The sequence below is a fragment of the Bos javanicus genome, chromosome 19 (assembly GCF_032452875.1).
Source record: "Bos javanicus breed banteng chromosome 19, ARS-OSU_banteng_1.0, whole genome shotgun sequence".
NCBI lineage: Eukaryota > Metazoa > Chordata > Mammalia > Artiodactyla > Bovidae > Bos > Bos javanicus.
Genome location: NC_083886.1, coordinates 51,103,614 through 51,120,267, shown reverse-complemented (window position 1 = coordinate 51,120,267; position 16,654 = coordinate 51,103,614). Strand labels below are relative to the sequence as shown.

Below are 16,654 nucleotides of genomic sequence, written 5' to 3'. Positions count from 1 at the left end.
TGGCTCTTCCCTCCCGGGCCCTCCTCCCCGTCCCTCGCGCAGCCCTCTCCTCTCCGCGGCGGCCTAGCCTGTCCCACCCCTGGGCCACACGCCCCCGGCGCTCCGCGCCCCTGCCACGCCGCAGACTCGGGTATCCGCCGCGTCCAGCCGGGCGTACTGGGCGCGGGGCGCGGGCGCAAGGGGCGGAGTTCCGGCGCGCGGGGGCGGACCCGGAGCGGGGGCGGAGCGGCGGGACGGGCACCGCCCCCCAGCTGAGCCGGGACCGGGACCGCGGACTTGCAGACTTCAGAGGCTCTATCGGCGGCGGCGGGCGCGGATCTGTGCGCACGGGTCCAGCGGCTCGGGCGGCCCCGACTCCGGCGGGGATGGGCGGGCGGCCGCCCTGGAGGCGCGGGGGGTGCGCGACCTGACCGCCTGGACTCGGAGCCCGGCCGCCCGGCCGCGCCGGGTCGAGGGTCTGCTCGTTTGGCGCGGACGCGGGACAGGCGGCCGAGCCGGAGCCAGAGCATGCGGGGCGCGACGCGGGCGGCTGGGGGGCGCGCGGGGCAGCTGTGGCCGAGGCCCCCCGCCCCGGGCCCTGGACCGCCGCCGCTGCTGCTGCTGCTGGCCGTGCTACTGGGCGGCGCGGGCGCGCAGTACTCGAGCGACCTGTGCAGCTGGAAGGGGAGGTGAGTCCGCGCGGCGCGAGCCCGGCCCTCGCGTCCACTCCCCTCCCGCGCGGGCCGAGCGCGCGGGGGCTCGGGGGCCCGGGGGCCCGCTCTCCAGGCCGAGTGCGGTCCCCGCCCTCCCCCGCCCCCGGTTCTAGAACAAAAGAGCCCGCGGCGTCCCGGTCCCCCGGCCCAGAGGACGCCCAGGGGAAGGCGCGCCTGCAGCGCGGTGGGGTCGGTTCCGTCTGGCAGCCCGTTCTCCCGGCGCAGGATCGCGCGGGTCGCCACTCGGTTCCCAGAGAGCCGCAGCCCGGACCCCCGCGACCCTTCACTGGAGGCGATCGGGGGTCAGCCCTCTGTCCCTTCCCGGGCTCTGCCCTCGGCGAGGAGTTGCGCGCCCCGGGCCGGGAGGAGCCGGGCCTGCGCTCAGGGCCGAGCGGGAAGGGACTGACGGGTCGGTAGGAGGGAGCGGCGGCTCCGGTGGTCGGAGAGGGGGCCCTGGCGCTGACCGCGCGCTGACCACGTCGGTGCGGGCGGAGACGCGCGGGCGGGCACCTTGCGCCGGGCGAGTTCTGGGCCTGGTCGAGCCCCCCGCCCCGCCCGGTGAAGGTCAGGACGCCCTTGGCAGCGCGCGCTGGGCTCGGCGACCCCCCTTCACGCCCTCCGCCAAGGCAGGCAGCCGAGGACTTTTTTTTTTTTTTAAACTGCAGTGTGACAGGCAAGTCACAAGCGTGGGCGGGGAGGGGGGGTGGTTGGTGAGAGCGCAGATACTCAGGACGAGACCAGTCGTCTACCAGGGCGCCGGCCAGAGCCCGGCACCTCGCTGTCGGAGAAGACGGCATGTGCTTCGGAAGTTGCGGGTTCAAGAGTTTGCAGAGGGAGGGAGATGCTAGCGTCGTCTTCTCCGAAAACAGTGGGCCGGGACTCCCTTGGGGGCTGGGTGTCCGGGCGTCCCACCGTGCAGGGCCCCTAAAACCCTGCCTTCTGGTTGGAAGACTCCCGTGGCAGACACCTCATGCTGTGGGGGTGTCATGGGGTTATTTTGAGTGAATACGGTTTTTCCGAGAAGGGCATGGTTGTGCCAGGGTGCTGGGTTGTGCGTCAGCAGGGCAGCTGCCGGTCATCTTGGATATGTCCAGACCCAGTGTGCGTGCTCCTCCGTGGGATTTTCCCGGCAAGAATACTGGCGTGGGTTGCTGTTTCCTCCTCCAGGGGATCTTCCCCACCCAGGGATCAAACCCGGGTCTCTTGCATTGCAGGCGGATTCTTTACTGCTGAGCCACCCGGGAAGCCCGCAGTTCTTTGTGGAAATTGGCAATTACGTTGCTCCTTTCTCTCTACTTCCCACCCATCCCAGAGTGAAGGTCCCGGGCTCCTGAGGTTGGGCTGGTGTCACCCGCCCTCCAGGCTACAGAGGGTCTCCCGGCAGCAGGGGTTGGTGGAGCTGAGACTGGGCCCTGTGCAGCAGATCCGAGCTCTGGGGGAGGGTTGGCCTGGAGAATGCTGGCGCCAGCACAGAGCTGGCTGGGAGCCTCTGACTCTGACACACTCTTCTGGGGCTGCCCTTTCCCCCCTCGCTGGTAATTAAACTCCCTGCTTTGCAGCCTCTGCTAGATGAATCAGTGCATCCCCAAAATGAGGCCTTGGGGTGTCCTGCTTCAGCAGATCAAAAACAGAAACCCAGTCCCACCCCTGTGAGCTTGAATTTCCAGAGGAGGAGCTGACACCCTTTTCACATTCTTAGAGGACAAGTGTGCAGAGGATGCCTCCCCTGGAGACCCGAGGGAGCTGGGGACCATGTAGGTGTTTGTAGGGAGTAGAGGAATCCCTTCTTCTTCCTGTGCATCCTCTTATCTACCTGGAGAAACAGAGCCACTTGCCTGTACCCTCTTTCCCTCCATCATTGCTAATGAACCCCTGGTCTTGGACACCCTCCAGTGTCCTCCACTCACCCTAAAGGTAGAAACTTGTCAAGGGTGGCTGCAGTGGTTGTAGAAGTTATGGGCAGGATCGGAGCAGAGATAGGTCCAAGTCACATTCCAGGAGCATAAGACCCCCTCCCCCCACGCCAGCGTTGTAATCGCTGCCCCTCCAGTTACCTTTTTTTCACAGATCAGCTGACAGATTCTTACCCTGGTGCACTGGTTTGCCTGCTGATTCTATAGTGTTTATGACTTTTTATGAGCTGTTCTAAAGACAGCACAGGGTGGTGCAAGCCCCAATGCGCCGGGCGGTTTCTGATCCCCTGATACGAAGGGAGTTGCTTTTTTATGACACTGGCCACTCACATTTGACAGGCTGGATGTGTTTCTGGGTGTATCCAAACAATTAAGTAGGTTTTGAAATCCCTCTCCCTCGGCCAGGGCAGGATGCATCCTATCTTTATTAGGCCCTGCTCATAAAGGTGGACCATGAACTTTCCCACTGAGATGGGCTGGGCACTGCCAGTATGTCACACCTGGGCTGTCTCTCCTGCGAGGTGGGGAAATGAAAGGTAACTCCAGGAAGCAGAGCCTTTTGGTTTCGCCCTTGATCTGAAGCTCTTCCTGACTTTAGTCAACCAGAGACCATCACTTCCTTCTGGTGACTCAAGGTTTGGACCGAGCTGTGGATATGAGTGGTGTGGGCTCTGCTGCCACCGCACTGACCCTGTCAGAGAGTCGCTGTAGCAACTTGGAATTTGCCATCTTTCCCATAAAGGTGCTCCACAGGTGTGTGTCCTCCTGGGGAGTGACACTTCCCAACTCCCTGCCCCCCCCCCCCCGCCTTTTTAATGCATTAATTCAGTTAAAATAATCCAAGATCAATTGAGTTTTCTCAGTTTCCTACGGCTGAATAGAACCATATTTTTTTTTTTCCTGCATCCTTTAGCTTCATCACATCAGGGCATAGTTATTTCATTTTTGTTTGGTTAGGATGTCATTTGCATGTCATATGAAAATCGTTAAATACCATCACCAGTGACCATTACCCATGTGTTGTGTGTTTGCATCTCCAGCACTTCTGCATTAACAGAAGTTTTTTTCAGTCTTTCAGTGGTGACTAGATTTTCCGGTAGGTACTAGGTAGACCGCGAGTCTTCTACTTCAGCTGGCCCCAGGCTGAACGGAGCAGATGTCTGTCTGAATGGAGCTCTTGCTGTGAAGTGACCGTGGACACTCCTGTGTTGGGTGCCTAGTGGGAGTCTTGTTGGTCCTGATGTTTTAGTAAAACAAGAGAGAAGCAGCAGAGGTGCTGACTTCCCTGGTGGTTCAGTGGCTAAGACTCTGTGCTCAGAATGTAGGGGGCCCGGGTTTGATCCCTGGTCAGGGGACTAGGTCCCGCATGCCATAACTAAGAGTTCACATGGTGTAGCTAAAGGTCCTGTGTGCCACAGCGAAGATGGCAGACCCCGTGTGCCGCAAGTAGGACCTGGCACAGCCAAATAAGTAAATAAAAATAAATAACTTTTTAAAAAGAGAGAAGAGGCAGAGCAGAGCCTGTGCAGGTTCTGGGGATGGGGTGGACCTGCTAGAGGGTAAAGTGATGGGCGCCAAGTGATTTCTTGTCTGTCCACTGTCTTTTTGTTCCTAGTCCTCTTTTAGGTGGCGAGTGACTTGGGAGTAAATGGATGCATGTGGTCATGGGCACAGGCTGGTGGTGGCAGCCCCCGGGGCCTCGGGTCCACCTCCCCCTGGGCAGCGTGGGCTGGCCATCGGTCCCCATGAGGGCCCCCTTCACCCCTGCCAAGACGTGGGTGGAGGGTAAGCTCACCCCTTTTCCCCCCTCCACTGTTGAGGTTAAGGCAACTTAGTGAGAGGTACCCACAGCCTCTGCCGTGGGTTCTCCACTCCCTCGACCCCTAGGGTCCCCTCTTCCCACTGAGAGGGAAGCAAAGCCTTTAACGGGATGGTTTTTGTGGGAGAGAGAGTTGAGGATTGGTTCCTGGGCATGGGGCAAGTGTCCAGCTGCCCCTCGAGGCTGGAGCCAGGAGAGGAGGGACACTGTGATAAAGTTTGTTTGGCTGCATAAGAGCAGGGCTGATTATAGTCATCTGTGGCAACCACACACCATTTAGTCTAATTTTGTCGCCCAGCACTGTAATTACACCCATCCCCTCCTGTGTGTCAGATGAGCTCGTGTGAGTTTTATGTGGCTGTAATTTGTAAGTCTGTTCTGCGTGTGCGGCCCCGGTAGGCGTCTGAGGCCAGGCTGCCTATGACCCAAGGCCTTGGGGGTGGGGAGTGGGGTTAGGAGGGAGTTCACCTCCTTGACACCTCCTTCTGATGTGGTCTGCAGGGTGACTGTGCAGCCCCAGCCTGCAGCTGGCCGTCGTATGAAAAGCGAGGCTTTTCGGGGCCCAGAGCATGAGTCACCAACAGTAAATGCAAACCATATGTTATGTGTTTTCTCCTCTGCAGAAAAGGTTTCTGGTAACTCACTCAGGCCAGGGCTCTGAATATAGCATTGTTTATTTCACATAAAAATCCTAAGAATGTGGGTGAACCTGTCTGAGATCTGATCAGAACCAAATTTCATGTAATAAAACATTTAGTTGAAGTCACCGGGTTGAGTTCCAGGGCTGCTCGGTGGTCATGACGTAACCGTCACCACAAGCTGACATTTACATTACAAGTTTTGAGTAGGGGAAACTTGAACGTTTTTGATGGTTTCAATTTCTCGAAAACATAGCGTTACAACTTACTCAAGACCTGCCACCCCGAGAGCATAGCACACTTCATTTTTTCCTGTTTGGCATTTATTAGGACTGAAACCCGCTGAACTCCTCAGCAGTCCCCATCGGGAAGACAGGCATCCACAGATCTTTTGTGGTTTTTTCCACAGTTCCCTCCTGTGTTTCCCCATGGAGGACCTTTTCTTGACTTGTGTATCTTGCTTTGATGATATTTGAGTTTGTTTTGGGAAAAAAAAAAAAAAAAAACGATCGGCAATGCAGGGTCTTCAGGTTTACAAATGAATGACAAAGCGGTCACATCATTGCCTTCAAGACAATAGGAACATTGTGTCTAATGGGGACCCTAAAGACAAAACTTACCAACAACCTCCCCCCCACCAACCAAATTGCTAACGTTCCCTTTGGTTTAAAAGCTGCTCCCTGGAGTGCATTCTTTATTGTCTGTGCATGGCATTCCAGCCTGCTTCCTGTCACTTGAATCTGCTCCCTGGTCTCCACTCCACTCAATGGGAATCTCCCATCAAATGAGCTTCCTGACCCTCATTTGGTCATCTGGAACCTGGGTTGGTGCCAACGTCTTGCTGGTGTTTCCCTGTTTATTTTTTGGAAGATCCATCCCTTCCGTGTTTCCCACCTCCGCTGCACCTGTCACCATCCCAGCTCAGGGAGAGACCCCAAGGACTTGGGCTCAGAGGCCAGCGGAGTGTTGGGGTATTGAGAGGAGCCAGGAGCTCCCACATGTACCAAAGTGCTCAGAGTGGACGGGTGGGAGCACGTGGCCGCACCCCCTCCCTGGAGATGGACCCTCAGCTGCATGGTGGCGACAGCACCCACCTGTCTGTGGGTGAGGGGTGCTGCCGTGCCCTGCCAAGTTGCTTCAGTCATTGTCCAACTCTTTGCAACCCTATGGACTGTAGCCTGCCGGGCTCCTTGGTCCATGGGGATTCTCCAGGCAAGAATACTGAAGTGGGTTGCTGTGCCCTCCTCCAGGGGATCTTTCTGACCCGAGAATCGAACCCATGTCTACTGCAGCTCCTGCACTGTAGGCAGATTCTTTACCGCGGTGCTCAGGTGCATCTCCCAACTGACATGTCTCTCCCCCTCCGCAGCGGGCTGACACACGAGGCCCACAGGAAGGAGGTGGAGCAAGTTTACCTGCGCTGCTCGGCGGGCACCGTCGAGTGGATGTACCCGACCGGGGCGCTCATCGTGAACCTACGGCCCAACACCTTCTCGCCCTCCCGGAACCTGACTCTGTGCATCAAGCCCCTTAGGGGCTCCTCGGGAGCCAATATTTATTTGGAAAAGACTGGAGAACTGAAACTGCTGGTGAGGGACGGGGACCTCGGGCCCGGCCAGGCGCCGTGCTTCGGCTTCGAGCAGGGGGGCCTGTTTGTGGAGGCGACGCCACAGCAAGACATCAGCAGGAGGACCACGGGCTTCCAGTACGAGCTGACCAGCAGGCGCACGGGGCCGGACCTGCACGCCCTGTTGGGTGAGTGTGGCATGCAGGGTGCGGGGGTGGCCTCGGGGGGTTCCTCACCTGTTTGCTGGGCCTGCCCCCCATCCATCATCTCCTGCCCCCATCTCCTCTCATGAGGAAGAATCTCCAGGCAAGAACACGCTACCCGAGTCTGGGCTTCAGACCTGGTGGGTCTGCCCAAGGGCGGCCGAGGCTGCCCCCGGAGTGCTGTGGGCAGTTTGGACTCAGGACGATGGCCATGGGTCAGAACAGAACCGAGACATGGTCCTGGCCCCCAGTACACTCTTCTCCCCTGGACCAGCTGTGACTGCAATTTGAAATGGGTGCTTTTACCATCCAAACTCCTCCAAAGTTTCTCCTGACACACGAGTCGGTCAGGTGCTCTGGGTGTCGGCTGCAGCCCCTGAAACATTTTGGGTGGGAGTTGAGGCTGATTCCCGTTCCCGAGCTGAGGTGTCCTGAATCATGAGCCGATCCCGGGTTTCCCAGCCGATTTATGTGTGGGTGTCAGTGAGGACTCGTCCGTGTGGAGAGAGGGCACCAGCGCTGTGCCAGGCAGGGCGGCTGAGTGGCTGTGACAATCCGGGGACTCCGGGCGAGGTCCCCAAGGGAGTCTCTGGGTGGCTGAGGGCCGGTGTGTTGGCTTCAGATTTTCCTTACTTCTCTTTGAGGCCAGCAGACAGCTCTGCTGCACCCTGTGGGGAGAGCAGTGTTGATCTCTGGAAAGTTCTGTGGGCAGAGAGGAGTGTGTGGCCCCAAGAGCTCCCACACAGGGCAAACTCAGGGTCTTTGTCGTTTCATCAGGGACAACCAGGCCCGGGGGCTCTAGCCCCGAGACACAGATGGCTCTGCAGGGTCCAAGTGTGTGGGGCGGGGGCTGGCAGCACTTGGTGCGCCATCTGCACCATCTTCCTCAATTCCAAAACTAGTCGGTAGCAAGATGCCTCCCAAGGGGAAGGTGGGAGCTCGGATAATCTTGGGGGCAGGTTCCAGGCAGCTGTTCTTCAGTGACTGACTGAGATGATGGGCCCTGGGGGGTGCTTTGGCATCAAGTAGTGGAGGTGAGACAGGGGTCCTGCTCACACCCCATAGTGCATAGGGCAGCCCCAACACGGAGAATGAGCTGGCCCCAAGTGTTGGCATGGTCCCTCCACCATGGAGGATGACCTGGTCCCACACGTCAGCAGTGCTGAGGTCGAAACACCTGGTGTGAGGGGTGGATCAGCCCCAAGAATAGTATAGTCTCCACATTTTAGGGAATAAAATCTTCCACTGGGAAAACTCAGACCTCCTAGGATTTGAAATGTAGACTTTTCTCCTGAGTGTGAATCTCTAGTATATTGTCCTATTGTTCTTGACTCCCATGATTTTCCAAAACCTTCACTCTTTCTCAACCTAAACTGGTCTGTTATAGAGCTTCAGCGTAAGGCTGCCCAGGTAGGACCCCTCCCCCCAGGGCCTGACTGGGTAGGACCCTGTCAGGAATGCTGAAAGTGGCTATAAAACCCCAGGACTTGAATAAAACTTTAACCACAACAGCCTTTATCTTGATCACCAGCAAGTGATCACCGGGGCTCGCTCTGGTGTGTATACGTATGGAGCGGGGAGCCACTGGAGATAAACTCGCCATAAAAACAAAATCTGGAAAAACCCAGTCACCAAATTTGACGTGTCTGACCACGGCGATGGTTGGCCGAGGGGGCAGATGTTAGGAACTCGCCAGCATTCCTTTTACTGATTAAAATGTTGATGGGTTGAGACCATTGGGCTACTGGTCACTTGTTCTCTCCGGCTGGAACTTTGTTCTTCTTTGCCATGCGGCTCCCACCAGATTCTCAGAGGCCATGGCATAAAGCTCTTTCTGTGATGCCACCTGGGTGCTCTGGTCAGCACAGACTGGAGTCTCTGGTGGAAAATTCACCATGTGGTCGCAACCTGGGGTGACTCAGCCTGTGACTCAGCCCTGGGGACCCAAGACTTTCTCTTGCCTTCTCTGGGGCCAGGATCTGAGCTTCCCCAGACCCCAGGTCCATGTTTCCAGGCTAGGGCAGTAAGTGGATTTGGGAGAGCCCTGTGGGGTCCCAGAGAGGAGGCCCCATGTGATGGGGTGGGTCATCTGGTCACTAGCCAGGGCCCCACACTGGTTGCATGGCTGTGGCTGGACATTGAGCTACTGGGGTGCCCTTGTTACTCCCAGCCATATGCTTGCCTGGCCCTGGAGTGTCACTTTAAATCTGGGGCCTGCAGGGATCCCAGGGACCCTGGGGGTAATGGGGCGTGAGTGTCCATCTATCTGCCCAGTGGCTGGGGCGCTGGCCTGGGGCAGTATATATGCAGTAACTGTCAGAACTTGAGATGGGGACTCAAGATGCTCCCAGGGTCTGGCAGCTGTGGGCCCAGCACCTCTCTGTCCTGAAGGAGGCGAGGGTAGCAGGGATCCGGGGAGGCTGGTCCATCCCTTCTCCCCAGGGATGCATCCCTAAGCTTTTAATGCCAAAGGAATGGGTACGTAATGTGGAATGCTGGTCCCAGCCATCTGGCAGCAGTGACCTCCCCTGGGACTGGGCGGGCTCTCAGAGGGCAGTGCCCTCCTGTCTGGCCCTGGCTCCATCTGGGAGACCCCGGTGAAGCCAGATCCCTGGTGCGTGGGCTGTGGAGGCCAGCGCATGTCCTGGGGCCGAGCAGCCCAGGAAGCAACCTGCTGCGGAGGTGGACAAGCCTTCTCCCTCGCCGATGAGTCACGAGTTCCAGTTTGTGCTGACATGAAAAGTAGAGGCCCTGTGGGCTGGGATCCCGGAGGAGGGGAGGTGTGCATGAGCCTCGCCGGCCGCAGCTCTGGGTGGTTCCGCCGGGCGTGTTTACGGCGAGCGTGTCAGCCTCGTGTTCATCATGTTGCACAATCAGCTGCCTCGTATGAACTGAGACGTGCCGACAGCCAAAGAAGAGGCCAGAACAGAGAGGCAGGCGGAGACAGAGGGGTAGGCGGGCGGCAGGGGTCCTTCAGCCCCGGGGGACTCAGGATTGGGCTGCCAAGTGGCCAGAGCAGGGGGACCTGGCCCCTCCCCTCCCCCTCCCACGAGGGCCTCGCCAGGCACCTGAGGAAGCCAGCACTCCCTCCTCTGGTGCTGGAAAAGTCTGGCAGGATATAAAAGGCAGGCGAGCAGCCAGATGCAACTCACTAGTGGAAGAAGCTCCAGGCCACGCCTGGACCGTGTGCCGAGGCCTCACTGTGGCCCCGGCCGACCATCTTCCGCAGGGTCCCAGTACACTCGGGTAAACGGGCACTGGCAGTACCCCCGTGGCCCAGTGGGCTGGGGGACCCATTGGGGTGGCCAGCAAGGGAGGGCAGGGGTGTTACTCGGTCTGGTTCTAAGGGACAGAGGCAGACCCCATCTTTGGGGTTCTTCTGGGACCCTTGATTCCAGCCTGTTCTTTTCCTGCTTAGGGAGCTGAGAAGCAGGGGAGGGCTGTGTGTGATGCCCACCCAGAGCTGGCCCCCTGTGTGCAGGTGAAGGGGGACGGCAGTGGTGTTTCAGACCCACAGCTGGAGGGTGGGGAGGGGCAGGAGGACTCACCCTTGTGCCGGCCGGGAAGGCTCAGAAGTGGCACCCATCGCTGCTTGTGGGTGTCAGGTGGGGTGAGGCGGCCTGGGTACCAGAGTTTCTGATGGGCTTCACCTCCCCTCCTCTTTGAAACCGCTCTGTTGGTGAGTCAGAGGCAAATGACCCTTTTGCGGGGGTCCCTGCTGAGATTCCCCACCTCAGGCACCTTAGAATATAGGAGTGGCCTTGAGGGGCCATGGGAGGTAAACAACAGCGTGCAGAAATGAGAAGAAACTTGGTTATTTCCTGGAAACGGAACTGAATTTTTTCCTTGAAAATTTAGTTTCTGGCACCAGTGCTTCTCCAGCTCCCCGAGTCATTATTAAGATTACTTTTCATCTTATCCAGCTCCGGGCTCTTGGGGTGGAAGGTGTGACTCCTTGCTCACCAGGAAAAGGAAGGGAGGAGAGCAGGTGTGGAGGAGACGGCCGGTGAGGGGGGAGTTCCCTGTGCTTGTGGGGCCTCTACAGGGGGCGACCAGCCTGAGTTCGGTCCCTCAGGGTCCTGTGGGGCAATGTTACCTTGCACCCCGGAGTTGGGGTGAGCGCGGGGTTGTCGTGCCAATCAGAGGAGGCTCTCGGCTTAGGGAACACTGGCCACATTGCCATCTGCACTTTCCTCCCTGTTAAAATGCTGCGTTTCCCCACCTGGCGAGGCTGTGCTTGGAGACCCCAGAGGGCGTCTCACACAAGATCTCCACCCCAGTCATCCTTACCTCGGCCGTCCCACCTGCTGAACCAGCATCTCACCATCTGCAAACATCTCCTTGGGCGTCGGGCTGCCCGGAGCCTGACAGTAGGGGGCTGCCCTTCCCATCTGTACCTGCCATTCTCACCTGCGTCCCTGCCACCTCCAGGCTGGTCTCCTCGACCCTGTTTTTTTCCCCACTTCATTCAGTTCATTTTATACACATTCCAGAGTAATCTGCTCCACGTCCACACTCCCCTGTCCCTCCCCTTTTCCGAGAACCACAGGCCAGAATTCCACCCGGCCCCTGGGTCACCCCCTCCCCACCTTCCCCGCAAGGAAACGAGATTCGATGTGTCAGGAACCAGCACATTCCACTCTGCCTTTACAAGCCTGACTCCGATTAATAATTGTTTCCAGACTGCTGCTGTTAGCATCTGCAGCCTGGATTCTCCACGAAGGTGCCTACACTTCATAAAGCTCAGGGTCATAGAGAGTCGCAGGGGGTGCGGGATTTGTTAGCTCCAGCTGTCTGTGTGGCGCCAGCTCATTGAGGCTTTGACAGGAGGGTCTGCAGGCTGCTGCCCACCTGCCCCTGGGGCCACCGGGTCCTCGGACATCCTCCATGGGACTGGGCTTGAGTCAGGGCCCGGGACGCCACCTTTCTCCCCAGCAATCAGCCAAGGTCCTGGAGCCTATGACCCACAGACGGTGAGGCTCCAGGGCTTGGCGATTACATATACCTAGGCCTGCAGTCCAACCAGGGTGTGTGGCCTGGGCCCATCTCAGCTTCTGGAGAGTTTGTGCAGACCTCACCTCTCATTCCCCTGCTCTTGGAGCTTGCAAGGCCTGGCCCCGGGGCCCCAGGTGGGGGCCTCTGTCCCTTGGGGACACCGCCAGGATGGGAAGTCTCCCCACTGCCATGAGCTGCCTCTCATAAGATGCAAGTCCCCCCAGTGCACGTGAGGCCGTGCAACCCACTTTCCTCACCATAGTGACCTCTGTCAGGCCCACTGTGGGCAGCAGACCCCCAGCAGGCTAGAGGTGGGGGACCCCCCAGTTGACCACCCTCTTTTTTAGGGGAGGCCCTCAAGGCTGGGGGTCCACACTCGTGACAAACAGCCACAGGTGGGCAGAAGGCACGGGATTTGGAGCTAGGGCAGGAGGCGCTCAGTCCTCTGAGATGCTTCCGACGCTCCAACAGGCTGTTCTTGTTCTGTGGCTTCTCTTTTTTCCTGATAACTTGACAGACACGCCCGTGAGTCATGCACTCGCCAGACTGGACTGGGACGCGTGCACCCACCCCCGCTGGGGGCAGGACAGGAAGGCCAGCGCTCTGGACACGTCATGTCCATCCTCAGGGGGTCCCAGGACACTGGAGACTCCAGGGTCATCTCTGGCTGCCCCCACACACACTCTGGGTCCCAGAGGCCCCTCCTGTTCTCCTCCGCGTTTCCCTGTCTCCTCCAGGGCCCCGAGTGACTGCAGCCCCTGGGCAGGTGATGGCTCAGCCCAGTTCACAGCCAGGCAGGCAGACAGCTGTAGCTTTGTCCAGGCCCAGTGAGCGTCAAGACTGGAGGCCCTGTGGGGCCTTTAGAATGTGAAAGAGCCGAGGGAAGCTTGTCCTGGTGAGCGTTCATACCTAATGTTTCTGTTGTTAGGGAGTTTGGGCCCATAGAAACAGGTGAGGAAAAGTGCAACATCAGAGCCAAATAATAAACTCGTGTCTCCCCACATCCACTCTTGAGTTAGGAGCACCGTGGTCCCTGGGGGTCCCCTGAGTCTCGAGGTTTCTCTTTCCCCCGTCCCCAGCCTTTCTGGAGGGCTCCTGCCCATCTGAGTCAGTAGGTGGAGGGCAGGGTGAGGACTGAGCCGGGGCAGAGGCCCACCGAGAGGGACTGGTTTGTCTGGAGGAATCAGCCTCCTCCAACATCTAGGGATCTCAGAGGGGATCCTGTGAACTGAGCTTGCTGTGAAAGGTGTCTGGAGGGGTTTGGAGTTGGTCACCCGGTCCCATTGGTTAGACAAGGCCCCCGCCACTGAAGCAGGTGGACACGTCTCTCACTCCCACCAATGCGCTAAGCAGGGCCACAGCCTCCTGGCACTTCTAGACAGTGCTTTGACCTCCTGTGGAATGGGGGTGGCAGATGGGACTGTGGGGACAGGCAGTGTGAGTGGGAGGCCCTGGCATTTCCAGGCCTGACCACCGAGGCCATGTAAGGCTCTTGGCCAGGCTGGTGTCAGGAATGCGGCTTCAGATGAGCTCGGGTTGGTTTCGGCACCGAAAAGCGACTTAGAGCCCAATGGTTGCTTGCCAAGTGTGACTGCAGACATGAGCTGAGTGCAGTCCAGCACAAAACTCCACTTGCCCTTCATTTTCATGCCATCGCAGGCGGCCTAGGTGAGCCTGGAACTCCTAGAGACATCTCCCCACCCACGAGGCAGAGGGCATGGTCCCGCCTGCTCGCTCTCTTGGCGCCTTGATGGCAGAGGCCCCTGGGTCTAGACAGTTGCCGCTGATAGCAGAGGATTTATAGGATGTTATATGGCCTGCGAGCTGTCGGCGGGAGGGTCTGTGCTCCTCGAGCTTCCACAGGCCCCATCTGACCCCACACCTGGCTCTGTCCTCTCCCTGCAGCCCCGTGCCGCCCTTGCAGCCACACAGAGGTTCTCTTGGCCGTCTGCACCAGCGACTTTGGTGAGTATGCTGAAGGGTCCCACCATGTGGGAGAAATAAACCCCCTGGGGGGAAGAGACTCTCCTGAAGACTGGGCTTGGCCCCCCCTTCCATCACCAATTGCAGGTCATGGGAAAATGCCTTCCTTTCCACTCATTTAGAGTGACCCTAGCCCCAGCCCAAGGGAAGGGACCTGTGTGCAGGGCCGGGCGAGAGTTGGGAATTCCTCTTTAAGGTGGGAATTCCTGTTTGAGGGGATATTGAGCATTTTCCTGCTTTGTGCTTGAGCCCAAGTCCTGGTGCCCCACCCACACCCAGGTCCCTTGCAGGCTCCGAAGAGGGAGTTAGAGGCACTGGCGGGGCCAGGGCTGAGGTCAGGGACTCAGCCTCCGCCTGTTTATGACATTGGCACAAACATTCTCGGGTTAAGGGTGGCAACACTCAGTATGAGTTTGCTGGAACCGGCCCAGCGGGACCTGACTCTGCCCTCTAGGCTCCCAGGGCAGTTGGGGAGTGGAAGTGCAACCCCCCTTCTTTCTGGCCCCGCACAGAGGGGATCTGGGGCTGGGCTAAGGGTCCCCAAGCCTGTGCCTGCTCTGTCCTTCTTCCTGTCACCTCCCTCTCCTCCAAGCTTCACCCTTTCTGTCCGATCTTGATGCAGGATCACAGCAGATCTTGGGTATTAACTGCAGTCACTTTTCTTGTTCCAACTTGAAAAGTTGGTGCACAGTGAGGTTTGTACCTTCTGTTTTCCTCCACTTCTGTGACTGGACCTTGAGAGAAGTACATCTTTGCCCCCCGACAGTGTGAGTGGCTGGGCAGCCCCTAGGCAGCCTCTTGGGTGTGGATTGCACTTTTTAATGAGAATTTCTGGAAGGCAGCATTCAGGATCAGTTCCCAGTTTTGCTGCGGGGTGCGGGGTGTGCTCTTGGCTTGGTGAGCACCCTGCTGACCCCCATCTCCTTCCTCTGCAGTCGTCCGAGGCTCCATCCAGAAAGTCACCCACGAGCTGGAGCGGCAGGAGTCGGCCATCCACCTGAACGTGAGCCGGCTCTACCGGCAGAAGAGCAGGGTGTTCCGGCCGGCCCCTGAGGGCGAGGGCGGCGGCTGGCGGGGGCGCGTCTCCACGCTACTGGAGTGCGGCGTCCGGCCTGGGCACGGCGAGTTTCTCTTCACCGGCCACATGCACTTTGGGGAGGCCTGGCTTGGCTGCGCCCCACGCTTCAAGGATTTCCAAAGGATGTACAGGGACGCTGAGGAGAGGGGGCTGAACCCCTGCGAGATGGGCACGGAGTGAGCGCCAGGTGACCGCGGCCGCAGCAGTGGACACTCACACTGTGCTGGGTGCCTGGCGCTCCAGCTGGGTAGGCACACGCTGCATGCGGCCCCACAAGGTTCCAGCCAAGGACTCCCTGACAGATTGATCGGAGATGCTGTAACATGCCAACTAAGTTATTATATTTTTTTTAAAAAAGAAATGTCCATAGGAAGCAAACTCCCGTGTCGTAAAATGCCTTTGTGTTCGTTTCATACTGTTTTCTGAGCATCTGAAGTCACTGTGTTTGGCTGGTGTGTTGGGTGAAGTGTGGGGGCCATAGCCCACTGCGGACGCCCGACACCAGGCTTGGGTACTGTTCAAAGTTGTTTCTTATGATGGAAATTTATGGAGCCAGACACCTAATGGTTTTTCATTTTGTTTTTGAATTTTTAAAGGGGGGGCTTTGCCAGCCACCATCATTTTGGGACTGCAGGCTGTTTCCATTCCAGGGAATAAAGACCAGCCTCTGACGGATCAATGGCGCGTCTGTCTTCGGGCCTGGTCAGGGCTGTGTGGGCCTTAGCTGGGGGTCCAGGTCAGATCTTCTCCTGGGGTCAGTGCCCCCCACCGCCAGCCCTGGTGTTAGGGACCTTTCATACTGGACCCAACTCTAAATGAGGCTGTTACCTCCATACTTACAACCCCTGCCTTTCTGGTGGACCAACCCCACCCCCTTCCTGTTAACCCAGATGCTGCCCTTTGACCTCAGCTTCCCCCAAATGCCTGATCCCAGGGCAAGTGTCTAGATACCCAGGGGCTGTTCTGAGCCCCAGATCCTCAAGGATGTCAGTGTCCTACAACTGCCGAAGCAGATGACCACAACCCAGGAGCTTAAATAACAGGTGCTTATTCTCACATGGTTTGAGAGACCGGAAATCCAAAATCAAGGTGTGGGCAGGGGTGCACTCCCTGCAACAGCGCCGGGGGAGACCCCTCCTTGTCTCTTCCAGCTTCTGGTGCTGCCAACAGTCCTTGGTCCTTGATCTGGTGGACACATCACAGTCTCTGTTCTGCTGTCCCTTGGCCTTCTTCCCTCTGAGTATCTCTGTCCACGTGTCCCTCCACTTATACCCCCAACAATTGCTGGACCCAGGCCCACCCTGACCCAGTAAGACCTCATCTTGATCATACCTGCAAAGACTTCATTTCCAAATGAGTTCACATGCACAGGTGCTGGGTAAGATAAGAATCTCAGGAGATACTCTGTTCATCCTGTTAAGGGCTTCACCTTAACAGGTTTTTCATGTAATCAGACCCCGGGCTGTGATTCTTCCCAAGCAACTGCCGAGACGCCAGGGACCTGGGAGAGGCTGACACCGATCAACGAACACCCAGCCAGCTGCACAGAAAACTCAGGCACACCATGAGGAGTGGCTGTCTGCCGGCTCAGGCCTGTGTGGGTCAGCTCAGGTGTGCCCTGGCTCAGGCCTGTGGGCTCCTGCAGGTCGCAACAAGAAGCAGGTGCTCAATACCTGCCCAGCAAGAAGCAGGGTGATGACCTGAAGCAGCAGGTCTGGTGACGGGCACAGGGCCCACTGTGGCTAGTCACTGGGATGTGTTACGCC

The 16,654-nt window shown here is 58.2% G+C and overlaps 1 protein-coding gene across 1 annotated transcript; it reads left to right on the top strand.

Annotated features, from left to right (window-relative positions):
• The first annotated feature begins 283 nt into the window (after nt 1-283).
• Nucleotides 284-15,567, top strand: METRNL (meteorin like, glial cell differentiation regulator). Its single transcript, XM_061392420.1, has 4 exons — nt 284-668; nt 6,432-6,817; nt 13,733-13,792; nt 14,746-15,567. The coding sequence occupies exons 1-4, from the start codon at nt 508-510 to the stop codon at nt 15,066-15,068; spliced, it is 930 nt and encodes a 309-aa protein (XP_061248404.1). The 5' UTR covers nt 284-507; the 3' UTR covers nt 15,069-15,567.
• Nucleotides 15,568-16,654: the final 1,087 nt, after the last annotated feature.

What these genes read in the sequence shown, in the direction of transcription:
- METRNL (XM_061392420.1), top strand. Translation starts at nt 508, where the DNA reads ATGCGGGGCGCGACGCGGGCGGCTGGGGGGCGCGCGGGGCAGCTGTGG. An exon ending in CTGTGCAGCTGGAAGGGGAG is followed by an intron (nt 669 to 6,431) that starts GTGAGTCCGCGC and finishes CCCCCTCCGCAG; the next exon opens with CGGGCTGACACACGAGGCCC. An exon ending in GGACCTGCACGCCCTGTTGG is followed by an intron (nt 6,818 to 13,732) that starts GTGAGTGTGGCA and finishes CTCTCCCTGCAG; the next exon opens with CCCCGTGCCGCCCTTGCAGC.